At 39.7% G+C, this 21,227-nt stretch overlaps 1 protein-coding gene across 2 annotated transcripts in view; it reads left to right on the top strand.

The window, feature by feature from the left end:
* The window catches only part of LOC109406436 (myosin heavy chain, non-muscle), a 192,394-nt gene that overhangs the window by 106,710 nt on the left and 64,457 nt on the right, over positions 1-21,227 (top strand). For both annotated transcript variants that reach the window (XM_029870829.2, XM_019679532.3), the window contains exon 3: positions 20,950-21,106. In XM_029870829.2, coding sequence (XP_029726689.1) covers positions 20,950-21,106 — 157 coding nt within the window. The remainder of the gene's footprint in view (positions 1-20,949; positions 21,107-21,227) is intronic.

Genomic DNA, 21,227 nt, shown 5'->3' with positions numbered 1-21,227 from the left:
AAAACTAGGCTGAGTATCAGCCTCTGCCCCAGTTGTGACGTTATACCTAGACGAAGATGAAGAACTTATATATGTACGATTATCGCTGGATTATGAAGGCGATCATGATTTCGATATACATAGCTTCTCAGTTTCTGTATTTTTCTCCGCTAACCCCAGTGTGTTTCTTAGAATTGACATTGATCGTGCCAGGGGTCGCACGCCGGTGAAAAGTGACGCCGGGAAAACAATCAACAACCATACACAACGATGGTCTTCCCATCATCGTCCAAACAAAACATTCATTTCGCACCAAACCAACGCAACACCGCAGGTCTCGCGGTACCACCTAAGGTCGCGTGAGATCATAATTTAGCTCGTTTTCACTGAGCCGTTGTTGATGTTGGTTTTGTTCGGTACACTCGTTGACTACTACTGTGTGGTGAGACTGGTGATTCTTTCGATCTCTATAAACATGTGTCGCGCTCCACAGCATCATCACCTCATTGCCGCCGACTAAACTGACAGACGTGATGACGACGACGACAACGACTACGGGTGAGAAATCTGACTGACAAATGGACCGAAATGTGGGGTGAGTGAGAGGATCGCTGACATTACAAATGGGGCGCACGCGATCAAGATCGACACTACTGTGAGCCAGAAGCTGACGGCGGGAGCTGACCATTTAGCGGAGTCGCTGTCGTTGTACTGGTTGTCGCGTGGTTTATGTTTAATGTGATGCTAGATCGAATTAGATGTTATTTACACCGCTGGCCGGCTGCTGGCTTGTTGCGGAAGTTTAGGGCTGATGTTGACCGATTAGAGGTGATCATTAACTTTTGTTTATTTTGATTTTCATTTTGATGGTGGAAATTCACTGTAATGCTTATCTGGAGCCAGTCGCCATCTTTGTAGTGCTTCAATATACCCGGTATTCTTGACACAATCCCTTCCCACTGTAGCCTTCCAGTTACGGCAAGTCCAAATTTGCTGCCTCTTATTCAAAATTGTGATGCCTTTCCAAAATGTTGACCTTCATTACAATCTCCGGAACGCTTTACACTTGTCAAATCACTTTCTACAGGGGCAGCCCACCTTGTGCTTCATGTCATCTTGTATCATCAGTATAGCATGAAGAAAATGTCTCATTCATAATACTGCACAAGCCGTCACTCAGGGCAGTGTCAGTTTTTGACAATGAATTCGGCGCCAGATTTCAGATTCTGTTTGCTTTTTTGTGGTTCGATTACCATTTCTTTGGTTTTTTGTATAGTGTGTTGGCCAACAGGCAACATAGAGATACATCTGTCAATCATTCGTCAGTAAGACGTCTCTACATTATTTCCGTTATAGTGCTGACGTGAAAGATCTCCGTCCTGAGCGATTACCCGCCATATCCATAATCTGAGGCCAGGTAAAATTTATTTTGGCTTCCTTTATTGAGGCTACGTCGCTTAAGCCTCCTCAGGACCTGGCTGTTCTGCGATGTTCTGTCGTGGTCCATTGCTTGTAGATCTCGATCCCGACCCATCTTTACTTTCGTTCTAGCTCTACTTTCGCTCCCGATAGAGCTCCGCGATAGAGATTTAATTAGGTTCTTTAGGGGTATCTGGATTATTCTATAATCGGATTCTCCACCCTAAAATTAGTCGAAATCCAAAATTTCATAATTTTAGGAGTGCGAGAACTATTTTTAAAATGTATTTAAAGTTTGTATGAAAAAAAATTGTTCGAGTCGAACTGTCATTTTATCGATTGAACTGTCATTCTATCTATGAAAATTAAAGCTGTTTTGTTATTTTAACGATCAAAACAAAGCTATTGGAACCCAATAAAATCACGTTTTACTCAGAAAAATGAGCTCTATCGATAAGGATATAGAGAATAGTAATATTTTATTCACTATACAACCCAATTGTAAGGCCACCATGCACGAATTGTATACCGCAGGCATCTGTTTATGAAGATCTGCTGTTCTTGAGTGTTTTCCACTGACCAAGTTTCACATTTGAGTTGAACACTCAGATTTTGGTGTGTTTTGGTGGCTCGGGCGCCACTTGGGCATAACAGAGCCGAAATCATCTTTACATATTTTTTATGTTGATTTTACATGTTGTTTTTAAATTTATACTGACTTAATACTAGGTTAGTTTTGGGAGCCGAAGCACTCGCGGCTGTTTCGAGGTTAGGGATAACAAATATTTAAAGTTGAATTTTGGTGTGTTGACTAATGAGCGATTCCAAGCAACAGCATCAAAATTAAGGAAATTTTTTAATTCATGATTTTCTATTGAACTGAAACTTTGCACAGTTTTTAAGTTCCATCTAAATCGTCATTTTCCGATATCAAATTTTTATTTTGAATCACGACTAACTTTTCAAAAGGGTGTATGTGAAAATGGTTCAAAAATATTCAAAAATCTGCACAGCCAAAATGGTTCGTTCGATTGCAATAAATTTTTCAGCAAAGTTAGATAACTAAATGGTGATTCCTAAGAAAATATACACTGTGAAAAAAACATCTTTTTTAACATTAAAAAATATCATTTTTGTCACAAAAACTCAAATATCTCAAAACCCTATCTTTTTACCAACGTAATTTTTTTAGGGAAGACGGTCCATTGTATTAGCAATCTACCATAAAAATTTGGTGATGGTAAACTAATAAACAAAAAAGTTATAACATTTCAAACATTTCACAATTTTCACATTTGGTAAATATTTTTTTCTGTGTAAATTATTTCGATCAGAAATCGCAGTTAGATGCAGATTTTATTGTTCAGCAAAGTTAGATAACTAAATGGTGATTCCTAAGAAAATGTACACTGTGAAAAAAAAATCTTTTTTTAACATTAAAAAATATCATTTTTGTCACAAAAACTCAAATATCTCAAAACCCTATCTTTTTACCAATGTAATTTTTTAGGGAAAACGGTCCATTGTATTAGCAATCTACCATAAAAAATTGGTGATGATAAACTAATAAACAAAAAAGTTATGACAATTCAAACATTCCACAATTTTCACATTTAGTAATAATTTTTTTTAGTGTAAATTATTTCGGCCGGAAAGCGCAGTTTGATGCTGATTTTATTGTTAATGGCCTTGCGTAAGTAAAACAATCTGTTTTTATTATGTATTATGTATATTATATGTACAGTACTGTTCCGATTTTATCACGCCCTCCGCGCATTAGTCGTTTATTGATTAATTTGCTGTTACATTTGAGGACAAGTGTTTTCCCTCTTCTTCAAGATGAATGTTGAAAGCGTGTTTTGCAACGTTAAAAATATTGAAATGGGTATAAATGTTGAAGTATATTTCAAAGCATTTTTGAAAAGAGGCGTGATTAAATTGTTTAAACAGATGTCGCTGATGGTACGGTGGCATGACTCTCTGCACTTAGCACTTCTGGCAATTTCTCAGTTGTTGTCGTTTTCGAACTTCCTGCGCCCTGCTTTACCGATGATATACAGATGGCTCGTTTGTCAAAGTCTAGACGGCAGGACGTGCAAATGCGTAAATTTGTATTCAATTTGGGCATAACCAGTCTCTTTCAGTTTATCTAATATGAGATTTCGTAACTCTTTTGAACATTTTTTTTTCACAAGCGGTCTACAAGAGAGCGTTGAGTTGAAGACCTTTGAGAAAGCGACTGTTCATGTTGTTCGTTAGATTATAATAAACAAAATCACTTATTAGTTTTAACTGACTAGTTTGGTGTTGTTTGCTTGGACGAAGAAAAAATTTACTATAAAATTTTTAATATCCATAGCGGTAGTATTTTTTTGCTTTTTCGTGAGCATTTTCATGGTATGTATACACTATACAGACAAACAAACGTAACACTGACGAAATTTTCATTGACCACGCCTTTAACGATCATTTTGAATCTTGGTTGTGGCTTTCATAACCAGAAGAGTGCCCATCGTTTTTCTTTGCGTTTGACGTTTCACACTAGCGCCTTCTGATGACGATATTGCACAACGCAGTGTTTCGTGAAACATTTCCACCAGGTGGTGGTAGTGTGAACTGGGCGATGGATTTTCACGAAAATTGTTCTTGGCGTTTTGTCTGTTTGTCTGTGGTATGTACCTCTCATGCATTTGTTGTTGTTGAAGTTACTCGCATTTTTCCGATCATAAAGTCTGTTCTCTAAGGGCCGATTTCTTCACCTCGGCTTAACCCGTAAGCCAGGCTTACCCATATAGTTAAACCTGGCTTAACGCCTAAGCCAGGGTGAAGAAATCGACCCTAAGAGGTATTTTTTTGCAGATCAACTAGACGTATACGCGTATATATAAAACTTTTATTATGCAGCTTTCGTCTTCAAAATAAGTTTAATTCCATTTTTCTTATGATCAACAGCTTTTCAACACTATCAAGGGATTTTTTCACCAGTCACGTACAATAAAAAGTATGACAATCTCAATATTTTTGATCACAACACTGGATCGCGTGTAAGGTTCAAATAGATACTATAGTAATTATAAATAATCAAACAAAAATATCATGAAAACAACTTGTTTAATTCATGATTTACAATAAAATCAGCATCAAAATATAGTTCTCGAAATAATTTACACAGAAAAAAATTTTTTTTTGTTACTAAATGTAAAAATTGTGAAATGTTTGAAATGTCATAACTTTTTTGTTTATCAGTTTACCATCACCAAAATTTTATGGTAGATAGCTGATATAATGGGCCATTTTCCCTAAAAAATTGACGTTGGTAAAAAGATAGGGTTCTGAGATATTTGAGTTTTTGTGACAAAGATCATATTTTTTTAAAGTAAAAAAAGAAATTTTTTACAGTGTATATTTTCTAAGGAATCATCATTTAGTTATCTAACTTTGCTGAAAAATTCATAACAATCGATCAATCCGTTTTTGCTGTACAGCTTTTAGAATATTTTTGAACTATTTTCGCATACACCCTTTTGAAAAGTTAGTCGTGAGTGAATATGAAGGTTTGATATCGAAAAATGACGATTTAGATGAAATTGAAAAACTGTGCAAAGTTTCAGATATTTTTGAAATGGTCGCTCAGGATCGACTGACATGACTCCGTGGAATTCCTCTAATGTGATTAGCCGGGGCTTTGTTCAATGTTACGCTACGAATGACTTTTTCCAATGCGAGTAATGAATCCAATTCAACTCTTGGCGGCTCATGCCTAGATGTCGGTTGCGTGGCTGACACTTAAAAAAGGTTTTTAAGGTGCTAGAACCAGCGTTTAAACTGGTCTGGTCAGCTGTTCCTTCGCTCTTCTTTTTTTTCTCTGTTGAGTCCTCACCTTAGGTATTCTCGCCGGTAGCGATGAACGCTCCACTGATCTTCTACGCTGGTTCCTTCCGGAATATCCGCAGCACTGTTTTCCAGTTACTTGACGAAGAACCGTTTCACCGTAGCATCGTGAGTTGAACCGGTAACTGATTTTCTCCTCTTATCGATGGATTCTAACAATGCACAGCCGGGTTTTATCGATTAGGAGATGATGGTCAATCGTAATGTCGGTGCTACGTCTGTTCCGTACATAAAGAAGACTCCGTCTCCATTTGATGCTGATGTAGATGTGGGAAACCTTTGTCATTTTGCGCACTGATCGAAAGTACGGTGAGCAAAGTACGGTGATACTACTCATACAACTCAGGCCTAGAATTCTATGGCTCATTGGCAAATTGTGCCGGTTTACCCTGTTGGGCTAGGATTAATACAAACCATGTTCCAATTATTGATCGTTGTTTCGCGCTAAAAGTTGTTGACATCGAATATGTTGATATTTTTTTTTTACATTTGGTTTCTCGAAAGATTTTTGGAGGTTTTAGGAAGCATTTCATAATCTACCACTGCAGGTCAGAACAGACGCTGTTTGAGTCGTTCGTCCTTGGTGAACTTACGCTCAGTAGTCAGAAGGTTGCACTATCCGCTCAATATACAGCTCTTAGCTACCGGTCTTTGTCAATCGACTGACCCGTGCAAGCATGGTGTAGAAACTTGTGAGGACCAGAGCTATATTGGTGCAACGGTGATCTTGGAATATCCATTGCAGCAACTTCATAGATTTGTAAACTACCGATCCTGCTGATTCGTTTGCTGTTTTTGAATTTCCCAACGGATTCAACGTTTCTCGACCTACTTAATTCCTTTCCTTTAGGAATTCTTGTTCCTATCCCTCCATTATTGTCCTTGCTCCCTCCAGGAAGCCTCGAAGAATATTTTACATAAATTAAATAGTGCTTTTTGAAGAGTTTGACGCATTCCAGGGAAAAAGCGAGGAAGTTTTCTAGAAAGGACTCCAAACCTAGCTCTAATTTTTTTTTCAGAAATTCATTTAAAAACTTCTTTTAGAAACTAATTTTAGATTTATCATACCATTCTCATGGTATGATAAATCTAAAATACAGAACTCTAAATCAGAAATTCCTACCTGGATACGCAGCAAAAATCTGATCAATCTTGTATGTTTTTCAAAAAAGAATGACTTGGGAATTTTGTATGAATTTCTTTCGGAACCTTCACTTCCTTCGAAAATCAGTACACCAAGATTTTTTTTGAGAAAAAAGTCCATAATTTTTTTTTTTAATTTCAATAACTTTCTACAGGAGCACAGTTTGATATTCTGAGGAATTTTCTTTACATGAATTCCTCTAGGTGTTCCAATCCAACGGGAATTCCTTTAGGAGTTTTATCAGGAATTCCCTTAAAGTTTCAGCAGGAATTCCTACAGGAGTTGCATGGGTAATATCCACAGCGGATTCCTCCAGGTGTTCCATCCTAAATTCTTCTAGGAGTTCCTTTAGGAGTTCATTCGGAAATTCACCATAAGTTCCTTCGGCGATTTCTCCAGGACATCATTCGGGAATTCTTCCATGAGTTCCTTCAGTACTTCCTACAGGAGCTCTATTAAGAATTCCTATTGACTATCCGAAATTTCTCCTGGAGTTCAAACGGAAATTTATCCCTCTAGGAATTTCATCGAGGAGAATTTAATTCGGAAATTTCTCTAGATCTGGTCGATCTGGAATTGAATTCCCTCAGGAACTCCATCGAGAATTGTTCCAGGAGTATCTCCGGATATACCTTCAAGAGTTCCTTCGGGAACCACCACCAGAAGTTTCCTCTGGAATTACTCCGAAAGTCCATCCGAAATTTCACCAAGATGAAGCTCCCTAACGAATCCCCGATGAAGCCTCTTAGATAAATTATCTATAGGAGTTCTCGGTAGGAACACTTGAGGAATGCCCGATGAAATCCCTAAAGGAATCGATTGATTGATTGATTTGTTTTTATTAGAGAGACTAAAGGAATCCTCGATGACATTTCTGGACGAATTCCCCATGGAACTTCTGGCGAATTTCCGAATAAACTCTTTAAAGGATTTCCGATGGAGCACATAGAAGAATATGTTATGGAGCTCCTAGATGAATCACCGATAGAACTCACCGATAAAATTCCAGATAGAACAGGAATTTTCAATGGAACTTCTGGAAGAATCCATTTGATGGAACACCTAGAGAAATTTGCGATGGAACTTCCAGAGGAATACGTACTCCAAAAAGAATTCCCAATGGAACAGGAATTTTTGCTGGAACTCCTGGAGAAATTACGAATGGACTTCCGGAAGGAATCCTTAAATGGAACTCCTGGACAAATTTTCGGTGGAACTCCTAGAGGAATTTCTGATTGAACTCCTAGGGGTGTTCCAGATAAATCCCCTGGAGAAATCCCCTATGGAACCGAGCACCAAAAATGATGATATTTTGGATTTTGATTCATTTTTGGATGGAGATTTTGATTATGGAATAATTTGGATACCATTGAAGAACCCAATTCCTGCAAAAATTTCAGGAAAAAAAAAATCTGGAGGAACTCGAGGATGAATTGCATAAAAAAAAACACTTGAAGCAATTCTCGAAGGAACTCTTGAAGGAATTTCCGGTGAATTATTGCAGCAATTTCAGAATGATTCCTGTGAGATTTCCCGAAGAAAGTCTCAGAGGAACTCTTGAAGATATAAAGATAACTTCCAAAAGAACTATGTCTGTCTGTCTGTCTGTCTGTCTGTCTGTCTGTCTGTCTGTCTGTCTGTCTGTCTGTCTGTCTGTCTGTCTGTCTGTCTGTCTGTCTGTCTGTCTGTCTGTCTGTCTGTCTGTCTGTCTGTCTGTCTGTCTGTCTGTCTGTCTGTCTGTCTGTCTGTCTGTCTGTCTGTCTGTCTGTCTGTCTGTCTGTCTGTCTGTCTGTCTGTCTGTCTGAGACTGAAATGTGCTACGGATCATTTCGATGAAGGTCGATCAACGTACACCAAATGACCCATTTACTACCAGCACTTGTAATGGCTCTTAAAGAGTCACGATGATGCCCCCTAACTCCCGATCGATTCCAATCAAAGATCTTCAGATCATCATCAACCTCCAGATGGTCGATAAAATCGCTCTTGAATCGCTTCGACTACCATAAATGGCACACAGCCACACAGTGCGGTGCAGTTAGACCCTTTGTTCCGGCGGCCGGCCAAATGCGTTTACCACAAAAAGCCATTGAGCGCCATCATCATTGTCGTCGTCGTCGCCTTCGTTGGTTAGCTGGTCGTTTACACATTTAATTTATTAGCTATGGTTACTTTACACGATGTGGTGATTTATTGTTTCCAACTTTTCACACGTCAAACGATGGGCGGCCGAGGCATAGACGGGTAACCAACTACGGTGGTGGCCGGCCGGTAGTAGCAGTTGAGCGAACCATATTGCGCTGAGCTAAGCATTTGCCGAACGAAGTACCTAGTGAATGTTGATCGAGCACTAGGGGCATGGGACCGCGCACATTGGAGAAGGTGACGATGACGCGGCTGTTACCCCTTTTGTGGAAAGAATTGGATGCATGTGTGTTCCAGCCAGCTCATGTTGCATAGCGAGCGGCCTTCCGATACGGAGGCAGCAGAAACTGGGTAGTAGCACCCAGCCAGCGGGAAGATTGATATTCACGGTCTAGCGATCGGTAGAATAGCGCTTGGCTATGACGCGCCTGGAAAAGGTTACCCCCGAGTGTAATTTCTATTCAAACTAACTCTCAACTCTACTCACCGTTCGTTGGTTGTTGCGGTGATGATGATGATGATGATATCATGTGAAGTGTTTCTATGCCTATGTATGAATTCGCAAGTTTGAACCGGCGCGACGGCGGCCAAGGAAACAATGACTTTTACAAGTGCCATCCATCCATCGCATCGGATCGCATCATCATCGTCGTCGTGGGCCCTTGCCATGTTCGGTGGTCCGAGTGAAGCGTGACTGCGATAATGATCGTCGACCACAGCGACGACCGTCGCGTAATATTGTGCCTTTCTAATCATATGCAAATACCAGACGGCTCAGATCAGCAGCAGGGACCAGAGCTCCTCGCTCAGTGGCAGAGGGTACTCTCCAGGTGAACTTGACGAGGAAAAAATTCCGATGAATCACACGGTTCGACGGTGATGACTGGACGACCGGCTGAATTCGCTTTTTAGTTTCAGTTTCAGCATACATATGTATATCGGGGATTTCTGTACCAGTACATAGCCTCACAGTGTCTATTTCACCGATGCGTGAAACCTTCAAAATATTATACTTAATATCAAAGAAAAACAAAAAAATCTATCTTTGATTTGAACTTGACTACATCAGTAGTTAAGTAATAGTCATATTTTCCTGAAATATGTAGTTGAAAAAAATGGCTTATGATTTTGTTTGTAGCCTAGTATGAAGAGAGTCATGAAACGCCACCAGTTTTGAACACTACTAAACGTTAACGACCCTATTCCGTCTCTCCGGTATTACAAGCGGATTCGAAATGTGTAGACAGAATTAATTCACTGTTCTTGTAACAAGCTATGAAAAGTGATACGGGTATAGCGATCCCTCTTTTTTGTTAGCAACTTTGTTGCTTACATATCTCATGTTCCGCTAGGAAAATCCGCCTCGGTTTTTTTTTGTGCATATGGAGGAACCCTACATGAAGTCGTGTTTGATTTGTGTAAAGATCCCGCATACTTTCCTAAACCCTGTTTCTAAGGAGTAAGATGTCCACTGAAAGGTACTTAACTTTTCTTAAATTACAACAGGAATACTTGTTGGGCATATTATGGCTCCTGGAATTTCTTTTGACTTATTCGAAGAGGTTTCTTATTATTGTAGCCTTTATTGTTAGGGAGATTTTCCGCCCGTGGCTGCTCCGAAGAGGTTCCTACAGTTCCATTTGCGAATGTCATTTTGGTTCTATGATTTATTCCTACAAAGAATTAATATTCAGGTATATTATCTTATCAATTCACAACATTCTCTGGAACACTTACACGGAAAAAAATTTATTCCCAAGACCATGAATATGACTCATAGTTTCCCGATATTTTTATGATTTTATGTTATAAATATACACCATGATTAAATTTTATGATCTTATGATTGATTTCACCATAACGCTATGCACCCGTTATTGTTTTGGCTTTCGACGACCAAAAATGGAAAATATAATCATGAAGCTATGATTAAATAAGCTGGGATCATGAGTAGCATTCATGAAGCCAAGAATAATTTTCATAAACCTGGATGCAGATCCTGATGCTTTACCACCAGATTCATAAAATCATGGTTGAGGGAGATGGAACCATGCATAGAATTCATGGAATTAAGAATTACTTTTATGATTCCGTCGTCGTCGGACCTCAATGTTTCTCAGTCAAATTCATAAAATCATGGTTGAGGGAAATGGAACCATGCATAGAATTCATGGAATTAAGAATTACTTTTATGATTCCGTCGTCGTCGGACCTATATGCTTCTCAGTCAAATTCATAAAATCATGGTTGAGGGAGATGGAACCATGCATAGAATTCATGGAATTAAGAATTACTTTTATGATTCCGTCGTCGTCGGTCCCAAATGCTTTTAATTAGATTAATAAAACGATGCAAGCTAAAATCATAAGAAAATAAAATACGTGATATCAGGGCCCATTTCTATGATTTTGGGACCTATCCATCATCCTTTTTTCTATGAGCAAGCAGCACTTTTTAGTTGGCTTCTTGTTAGTGAAGATATGTAATGTTCAAATATAAAAGAGATCAACAATGATCGAACTCACCGGATAATCATATTTAGCTGGGTTATTATTTTTGTCTTTGGCACCTACATCCAACAGGCTAAGGATGCCCTCCAAACCACATCAATTGTTCACTAGTTCACATCACTTGCTGAGTCTCCGAACTCGTCGAACGATGGATAAACCGGAAAAATAGAGAGAATTACCGAAAATTAACGCGCGATTCTCACTTTGCTTCACCCTCCGTACATAAACTCGGAACTACGACGGATGGCACAACGAAAACGCGAACTAGGCACTGTTTACTTTTTGCGCGTTTACTTTTTAGTCAATCAACTCCCAACAACCTGCCGAATCTTACGGGCACACTGTTTCGATGTTCCATTTCCTCATATATGCACATTTATTACTCTAACCAAATAAAAACTTTGCAAAAATAGCAGGTTCAACTTTTTCCACATGTCTGTGCTGGACGACCGCGCGATTTATATAATTGCATATGGCAGATAAGTGTAACGCTAGGAAGCGACCATGAATATAATTTATGAAAATGCTTGTTTCTATTCATATTTCTGGTCAACTCATTCATGATATTATAAAAAAGACACTACACTACACTGAATTTTAATTATGATATTATGAGTTGGCAGACATCATAAGAACATGATTTTTTATTCATGATTAGGGGAATGGATTTTTTTCCGTGTATAACCTAAAAGTTGCAACATTTTTTTTTTGCAACACAGGAGTGTCTCAATTACAATTATGATCTATTCGGATCTCGCCGACTATGAGATGATGGTCGGACGCAATGTCGGCGCTACATTTGTTAAGCACACTAAGAAGGCTCCATCTCCATTTTCGACTGATGTAGATGTGGACGATGTGGTCGATTTGATTTTCCGTGACGCCATCACGAAAAAGCCATGTCACTTTGTGCACTGGTCGGAGAGAGAAGAACGATCCCCCAATCACCATGTCATTGTTGCCACAAACTCTGCAAACAGCTCTCCGTTCTCGCTCATTTCTCCGAGACCATGGCGTCCCATGACGTGCTCATAGTCCGAGTTGTCGAAGAGAACCTTCGCGTTGAAATCGCCCATGAGGATCTTGATATCACCTTACTTAATCTTGTCCACGACAGCATTCAGTTGGATGTAAAAGTTCTCTTTGTCTTGTAATTCGGCAGCATCGCCTGGAAGAGATCTGGGATAGGACTTTGTAGTCGGTATTCAATAACCATCATCCAGTTCAGGCAGGTGGCCAACTTTTCTGGGCCTATCTTGATGAGTTCAGCTCCGGTACAATTCTTACCAGCTGATTTGTTGGTTTCGAGCTGATGAATGACATCCTTAAGGCGAAACTGGAAGCATTTTCTCATTTTTTCGGTTTTTGATTTTTTATTAAATAACGAAGCAATATTTTTAAAATCGGTTTTCGTGCACATGTAGAGTATGGATCAGGGTCGTGCAATTTCGAAAGGAAAACATGACGTACGACGACTGTAGCAAATCGTTTCCCATGCGAACGGACTGCTGTGATGCTTCATCTCTCACCCAGCAACACACTCGTTCGTTGCTGCTACAGAAACAAGTGTGTATGAAACATGGGATGATACACTTGGATTTTCGTTTCATTTATGAGTCATTGAAATACTTCAACATGCTAAAACATTATTTAAACCACATTTTGAAATAGTGGTGCACGCCAATAGAATGATAATTATGTTTTATGAAAGAGGATAACAAATTCGACCACTTAAATCCAATTAACCGACGCCCGTAACCATTGAGAGACTAGCGCGCACCAGTGAGACACTAATGCTCTGACGGGTGAAGCACAAGCAATGCGACCGGGTGGGAGACTACCGAGTGCTACGATGAGTGGAAAAGTTTTTTTTAACGACCGAGTCATTAGAAAAATGTATGAAACACTTGAAGTGACTCATTCAAATGTTGCATGAAAGTGTATCATTGAAACGAAATTGTACGCCCCTGGTATGGATCAAGGTATCTTCTGAATTTTTTTGAGGTGGAAAATGTTTTCCATTTTTGCAGAAACCATTTTTTTGTGAAATTTTGTTCAAAAATGGTTTCTGTGAAAACGAAAAACATTTTCAACTACAAAAAAATTCAGAAGATACCTTGATCCATCCTCTACATGTGCACGGAAACCGATTTTGAAAATATTGCTTCGTTATTTAATAAAAAATCAAAAACCAAAAAGTGAGGAAATGCTTCCAGTTTCGCCTTAACTTCCCTCAGCGTGGGGGTTGGATTATTGCCGTCCTCAGCAGCACTAACGTAGTCGTTTCCTCCATTGCCTTCGTCTCTCGTTTCTACATTCACCACTCCATTCAGGTGCTCATGGAAGTACTGCTTCTACCTTTATCCCAGTAAGTCTGATGTTTTCGCTTCTGTTTGTAACGTTCCACGTTCTGCCGGGTTCCTTGCTGCAGCATTACTGCCCGCGCCGCATTCTTCTCCAAAGTCGATATTTGATCGCAAGCTCTTCTATCCATTTTGACACTACATAGCTAATGTGGAACACTACACAATCAATCACACATCAAATTGAGCACGCTACCTTATCAACTGCCCAATAAGTGGCATGTGTGTCCATCTCGAATCTTTGTTTACCAAAACAATCCAATCTAATTGGCTTCAATCGAAGTATAAAACATTGTGGATCACTGATGCTTATCACCGATAGCGGCAGCTCTTTGCATCCACACGAATCAGCCACATACTTTGTGCTGCTTGTTCACCGCCTACAAAAGTGCAGTGCCGCGGCAGTAGCCAGAAAGTTAAACACAAAAAACGTAATTAATTTAAATGGACATTTTGTTGTTATTTTGTTCTGCTTTTGAGGTTGGTTTTTGTTTTCATTTGGTAACCTAGACCGACCCGCCCAAGCGCGCGGGAGCGCGGGCGGTCGAAGAGTGCTCACTAGCACGTTTCGTTCGTACCTACCTATACCTAGACTGCTACTACTGGTGCACTGCTATGCATGTAATTACTGAAGGTTGCTGGGCTGCTAGTACACCTCGTCCTTTTTTTACGTCCATGCTTGGCTAAGTGACAAAAAAATCTACCGCCAAGACAATGAGCAAACTCAACATTTTTATATTTTTTAAAACATCTCCATGATTAGGAGAAGTGTACAAAAATATAAAAATGTTTATTTTGATTATTATATTGGCAGTAGAATTTTATTTTGCTAAGCCAATAGTGGACGTAAAACAAGGTTTAGGTGTAGTAAGTAGCGGCACAACGCGGTAGCAATTTGCACCCTTCGAGTTGTAGATTATTATAATGAAGATTCCGGCACGACCGGCAAAATGCCGGTGGAAGAGGCGGGGATGTGGTGGAGAAACCATAATAAATAAATACGTAGGGCGTCGGAGAAAAGATGTTCAAGGTGCGTAGCGAGCGAGCGAGCGAGCGAACGCAAAACGCAAGTAGGTTGTAATGTGACAGCATTTCTGCACGTCGTCGTCGTCGTCGTCGGAGAGCGAAGATCGTTGTCAGCTCGTAAACAGTGGCTGCGTATTTGCAAAAGAGTAGTAACAATTATGGGTAATTAACCGATGATGAAATTGGGGACACGTTCTATGGGAAGTTGCAGAAAATCCACATATGAATCGATTTTTTGGCGGAATCCCTGTAGAAGCTATGATTATGGAACATTTGAAGGAATTTCTGGAATAATGTTCTAATGACTGCCTTCAGGATGTTCTATTTAATCGTTGAATGAATGAAATGATTTCTGCACGTTGATTCACCTCTGAGCTTTAGAAGTTTGTCTCAATTAGAATATTAAAAATAATTTCAACCTAATTCAACAGTTGCAGCATTTCTGGGCATAATTCTAGGAGGGATTTATCCAGTCTCTCCAACGATTCCTTTCTGGAATTATTTCAGGGGCTTTTAGAGGAGCTCGTTGGAGGATTTTTTTTGGCAGAACTACTGAAAAAAAAAATCCCGAACGTAGTCTTGGAAGAACTGCTAGTAGGATTTTGGAAATTTCCTGATAGAGAATTCAATAATCTTTCGAATAAGGGTGAAAAAAAAACTGCGATAAGTTAGACCATTTTCAAGTTATAGCCAGTTAAAGCAATAAGAGTAAAAAACATGGGAAGTTCAATAACTACGTAACGGTTGAGATTTGACCACATGCGTAGAACAATTTTTTACCATTTATGGTCCTCTATCACCCTTTAAAAAGTTTGCACTCAGAAACCTAACACCCTGTATATACGACTAAAACTATCGGAGCCAATTCGATCGGAGCGAATTCAACTTGACATTTCATGTGAGCTTGAATACGAGGGGAGTATTGTATTCGTAAAGATACAGTATTGTATTCGTAAGTATACACTCCAGTTGCCAGTTGTTAGGATTTTCTATTCGCCAGACTGTATACTTATATAGTGAATGTAACATTTAGTTTAGTAGCCTTTACTCTTCGCCCATTGCATGCCGCGGTTGCTAAGATAATGTTGGACTTGGCCAATTTCGTCAGCTCTCGAAATTTTACGCGTGCGAGGGAAAGTGTTCTGATTTATGACTTGATGGTGGCACCCCTCCAAGAGGTCCTTCTGGGATTCCACAGTAATTCCATCCGAGATCTCTCCAAGATATCCTTCGAGTTTTCTCCACAAATTTGCTCCAGGAGTTTCTTCTGGGTTTCCCAGAAGCTCTTGATGAGATTTTCACGGAGGTTTATTTGGGATTTCTTCAGAAATTCCCTTTGAGGCTTTTCCAGAAGTTTCTTCTGAAATTCCTAAACAGGCTTCACCTGCGATATTACCAAAACCTCTTGCCAGGATTCCTCCAGGAAGTATTCCCAGAATTCTTTCAGAGATTCTTTCCTGGATTTTTCTAGAAATTATTACCGATATTTCTCCAGTATCACTCCTTCTTGAAAAGAGTTCCCAAGGGATCCCAGAGAAAGTTCCCGGAGAAATTCCAAAAGCAATTCCTGACAGAAGTCCAGAAGATGTTCCCGGAGGAATCCCTGTAGGAATTCCCGGAAGAACCCCGGAAGGAGTTCTTGAAAGAAATCTGGAACCCGGAGGAATCCCTGTAGGAATTACCGGAAGAACCCCGGAAGGAGTTCTTGAAAAAAATCTGGAACCCGGAGGAATCCCTGTAGGAATTCCCGGAAGAACCCCGGAAGAAGTTCTTGAAAAAAAAAAATCTGGAACTAGTTCCTGGAGGAATCCCGGAAAGAGTACCCGGTGGAATTCCAAAAAGAAATCTTTAAGCAATCCAAGAAGTAGTTCCTGAAAGAATTTCGGAAGCAGCTCCTGAAGGAACTGCAGGAGGAATCTCGCATGGAATTCCTAGAATGAATCCCTGACGGAATGTTGGAAGGAGTTTTTTTAAGGAATCTCCGAATGAATTTCAAAAGCAATCCCCGAAAGAACTCCTAGAGAAATCCCGGGTGAAATTGCTAGAATTTCCAGGAATACCTTCTAGAAGCCAAAAAAATCTGAAGACATTCAAAAAGAAACTATTAGGAAAAACTCGGATTTTATTCCTGAAGGATTCCCGGAACTTCTTGATAAATTCTGGAAGATATCTATTGAAGTCTCTGAAACAATCGTGGAAGGAGTTCCTGGAGGAATCACAGATTGAACCTTTTTGGAATTTCAGAAGGGATCCCAGAGGGAATTTTTGAACGAACCAAAAAATAAAAATAATCTCAGAACAACTCCATGAGTAATCGCAGAAGGAAATCCTAGAGGGACCCTAGAATAATTTTGTGGAGGAATGCCAGGAAAAATTCCTGGTGTACCTAATCCCCTTAGGAAATTCTTCCCGAAACTCCTTTTGGAATATCTTCATGAACTCTTTCTGAGATCCTTCCAGGAATCCTACTAGATCTCTGACAAGAACTTTTTTGAGTGTTCCTCTAAAAGCTTCTCTGGAATCCCTACTGAAACTTCTTGAGGAATTTTTCATGAGCTACCGTAATCTGGGGTAACATTGATCAGAATTTTTGATCTTTCTTGAATAATTCTCTTGTTGAAGCAAACGTTACATGTTTTATATTTTTAAAACAAGTACTGGCCCTCTGAGTATGTGCTGAGCTACTCGAAAAAATATTGTAAAACTTTAAAACATGTTTACATAGGGTTTTTATATCTAATTTTTGATTCTGTTGATTTGGGGTAACATTGATCATATCAGTGATCAAAGTTTGTTTGTGTTGAAACTACCCTTGCTTACTAAATTTGAGGTCGCTGATTTCGAATATGTTGTCCAATTTCTCACAAATTATGTACTTTTTGAGTTATTTTAGGATTAAAATCCTCCAAACCGCGAATAACGCCTAAAGGTTGGCAATGGCTTAAGTAATTGATAGCCAACTTTTAATATATCGTATATTTATTTGAAAAAGAGCATTTTCATAACAGTTTCGTTTATTAAATCCAACTCTAGGATATCATATTGAAGTAATACAGTGATTTCGAACCTCATATTGTATCTAGTATTCACGCCAAGCATAAATGTTTGACAATGAATCTCATTGCGTTACGAAACACAGTTATGGAAAAATCGATTTATTTCAATGTTTATGAAATTCATGAATTGCATGTCATTTAATAGCTAAATGATAGCAGATTACGATATACCATTCGATAGCAAAAACTGATTCAATGTAAAATGCTTGTTTGAACATTTCATGAGGTCAGTCAAGCCGATCAATGTTACCCCGCTGATCAATGATACCCCGTTTTACGGTACTTCTGAGATTGCTCCAAGAGTTCCTTCCGGGATTCCTACGGTGATACCATCAGGTACTTCTTCCGGGATTATTTCAGGAACTACTTCTTGGATTTTTTTTGAAACTCCTTCCGGGATTCCTCCGGGAACTTCTTGTGGGCTTCTGTCAGGAATTACTTCTGTATTTATTTCATGAACTTCTTCCGGGATTCCTTTGGAAACTCTTACTAGGGTTCCTCTTAGAATTTCTTCCAGAAATTCTTTCAGAAGCTGCTTCCGGGATTTCTTCAAGAATTCTTTCCAGGATTTATCTAGATTACTCTTTTTCAGACCCTTCTGGAATTTTTCCGGAAGGTCATTCTGGAATTCTTTGTGATGTTTCTAATGGTAATCTTCCTGGAGTTTATGAGGGAATTTTCGGAGTATACCGAGGAATATCTCCAGCAGGTTTTGTTCATAGAATTCCTCAAGAAGTTCCTGCAGGATTGCGTTGAGGAAAAACTAACAAGTTCTTTCTGGTTTTCCTTGAAAAATCCCTTGAACTTCCAGGAGGAATCCTGGAAGGATCCAAAGAGAACTTCTGAAGGAACCCCATAAAGAATCCTGGATATAACTCCCTGAGGAATCACAAAAGGAAATCCTAGAGACGCAACATTTTGACACTGGAATAGCAGACTCAGGACCATGTAAAGTTGAACAGCGTTTACTGAATTCAGATCCTCGATTTGTACAAAACAGCTACTGCTGTCTACGATGCACCTGTTTCTTGAGTTGATTGGAAATGGTACAACTTATCGGTGATCCATGCTGTGAAACTTTACTGACTTGTGATCGACAGATGTCTGTTTCGGTCATCATTCGAAAAAGTACTGCTGTAGTAAAACACAAAGAACAGCACCTTAACGCCAGAGCCGAATGTGTCGTTGAAAACTGACAACGTTGAAATGGACCACTGAGTGATTGCTTGTCTTTGTTGAAGAGAGAAAATTAGGCGTAACTAAATAGTTAACTAATTATAGACATACATATTTGTCCCACATTCTGTGAAATTTGCATCTACATGGGACAGTTATGCGTTGAACGACAGAAAAACAGTGAGAAATGTTTGCAATCAGATGACTAACTCATAAAACTCGCTGAAATCCTGAAGCTTCCGACATTCCAAACCGAATAAAATCTAATTACCATTTTGTAGCCACTACTCTCGAAGCAGTTTTCGAGATTTTGACTGAATGCCAACTATAACGCACTCAGCTAACCGAAGTATACGGTGTGAAATATTAATATTAAAACAACATGCTTCGTCGCCTACGAATCCAATCCAGAGGGTGCTGCCAGTAGTAGGTAGGTACAAATTATCCCGATGTGTATGGAACCGCCCAAAGGTCGTCGGCTATTTCAAGCACCCGTCAACATTTTCGTATTTCAAGCATCAAGTGCAACTATTCTTAGATCCTGGCCGGCCGTCGGTGTCGTCGTCTCCGTCGTCATCATCGGAGCTATACTAGGGCTACAGACCCGGCCGGCGGCGTGGCGTCCCGTTCTGGTCATATTATATGCATTTCAGGCCAAACATTTCAATAGGTCCTCTCTGCATTTGAGAGCCTTTGTTTACTTTCTCTTTCAATTATTGCAATGTAATGGTACACTTTTCAACTATTTTTGCAGTACAAATCAAAAGACGATTGATTTGACCATCGTTCAATGCAAGGAGACAATCATAATACAAAAAAAAAAACAGCTGAGATATTAACGAAAGAGAGGGAAACCAAAGAGAGAGCCTCTCTTCTGCAGATAGGACCTTAAGATATGTTTGACCTGATTTGTCTGCGAAAGTCTATGCCTCCTTAATGTTTGTCGGGCCGGCGACTTGCGCTCATCACGCTCAACCACAACAATGTCTGCGGAAAAGTAAATCTGCGTTAATCAAGTGGTGTTATTTTTGCTCGTAAATTGGTCGTTTCCACCTTTCTTCTTCTCGTGCCGGATAAAGAACACACAGAAAAAAATCTGCGCCAAAACAGAGAATGTGTGTGCGCCGCGCGCGACTTAATTTATTTTGATGATGGCAATTTTCCTGTTTTTATGGGACTTATAAATATAATCCGACGATGATGGCGCGGCGTGTTCTACGTACCTACGCGTGCGTTGTTGGTTGGTTGAGGAATTTGAAAACTCTTGCGGAATCCGCGCGCGGCATGCAAATCACATGTTTTGATTCACGAGCATATCACTGTCAGCGAGTTTCGAGTGTTACATTCATCGAATTAATCTCCTCCTAACTGCCAGTGTCAAAGTGCCTTTTTTTTGGGGGAACAGAACCTCTTTACTTCCTGATAAAATCCGCTCGGTGACAGCTTGTTGATTACTTGCGCGCGGGCGTTCGTTCTCACATGATCCGAAATGAGATAATTTTTCCTTCTTTTAAGAGGCTTTTGTTCCTACGGCTGCCTTTCGATCGATCTATTTATCATTGATTCGACCTGATTTTTTTTTATCTGTATTAACGAGATTTTTAGCCCTAGGCTAGTTCATCTCGGGACCCACGCTTTACTTCCCTTCCGAAGGAAGAACTCACATTTTGCGAGTTTGTCGGGAGTGAGATTCGATCCCAGGTCCTCGGCGTGATAGTCAAGTGTTCTAACCATCACACCAGGTCCGCTCCACCTGAAATTCATCTAGTCTAATGACCGTTCAACCAAATCACTGAAAAATGAAAAAATGAAATTTATTTAAAATTTTCCGTCACAAAAATCAACTGTATGAGCCCTTCATGGAGAATTCAACATACTTCTTCTAATATGCCAAGACAAGCCAACGAAACTGTCAAACATAGACACTGTATCAAGTTTGTTTCAATTTCCACGTGACCTTCACAAACAGCCGCCATCCGTAATAGTTCTCACGTAATAGCACCGCGCCAAATCTAGCCGAATTTGCGCCCCCTAATTTCCAATTACGCTGCCCAGTTTAATTCCAGCCTCTCGCTAATGAAAAACTATAAATCAATGAATCAACTTCCCAACGCACAGCCCCCTGGTGTACCCAACAAACCCATGCACCTTCCAATTATCTGTTTTTTTTTTTTGTTTGTTCGTTACTCACCATCTTTTCTCTGTCTCTTATCCCCCATTTTTCTGTTTTTTTTTTGCAGACATACTCGGGCCTGTTCTGCGTGGTGGTCAACCCGTACAAAAAGCTGCCCATCTACACCGAGAAGATCATGGAAAAGTATAAAGGCATCAAACGGCACGAGGTACCGCCACACGTATTCGCCATCACAGACACCGCGTACAGATCGATGCTGCAAGGTAGGTTCCGTTCCCTTCCGTTGTTGGTTTCCCATCCGGACCAATATCGCCGGTTCAAACTTTCTTCCGAATCGGTACTACATACCACTGACAAACAGACCTAAGACTTGAATTGTTTCTG

This window comes from Aedes albopictus, chromosome 2, assembly GCF_035046485.1.
Source record: "Aedes albopictus strain Foshan chromosome 2, AalbF5, whole genome shotgun sequence".
In the NCBI taxonomy this organism is placed as follows: Eukaryota; Metazoa; Arthropoda; class Insecta; order Diptera; family Culicidae; genus Aedes; species Aedes albopictus.
This window is presented reverse-complemented; position numbering and strand designations above follow the sequence as displayed.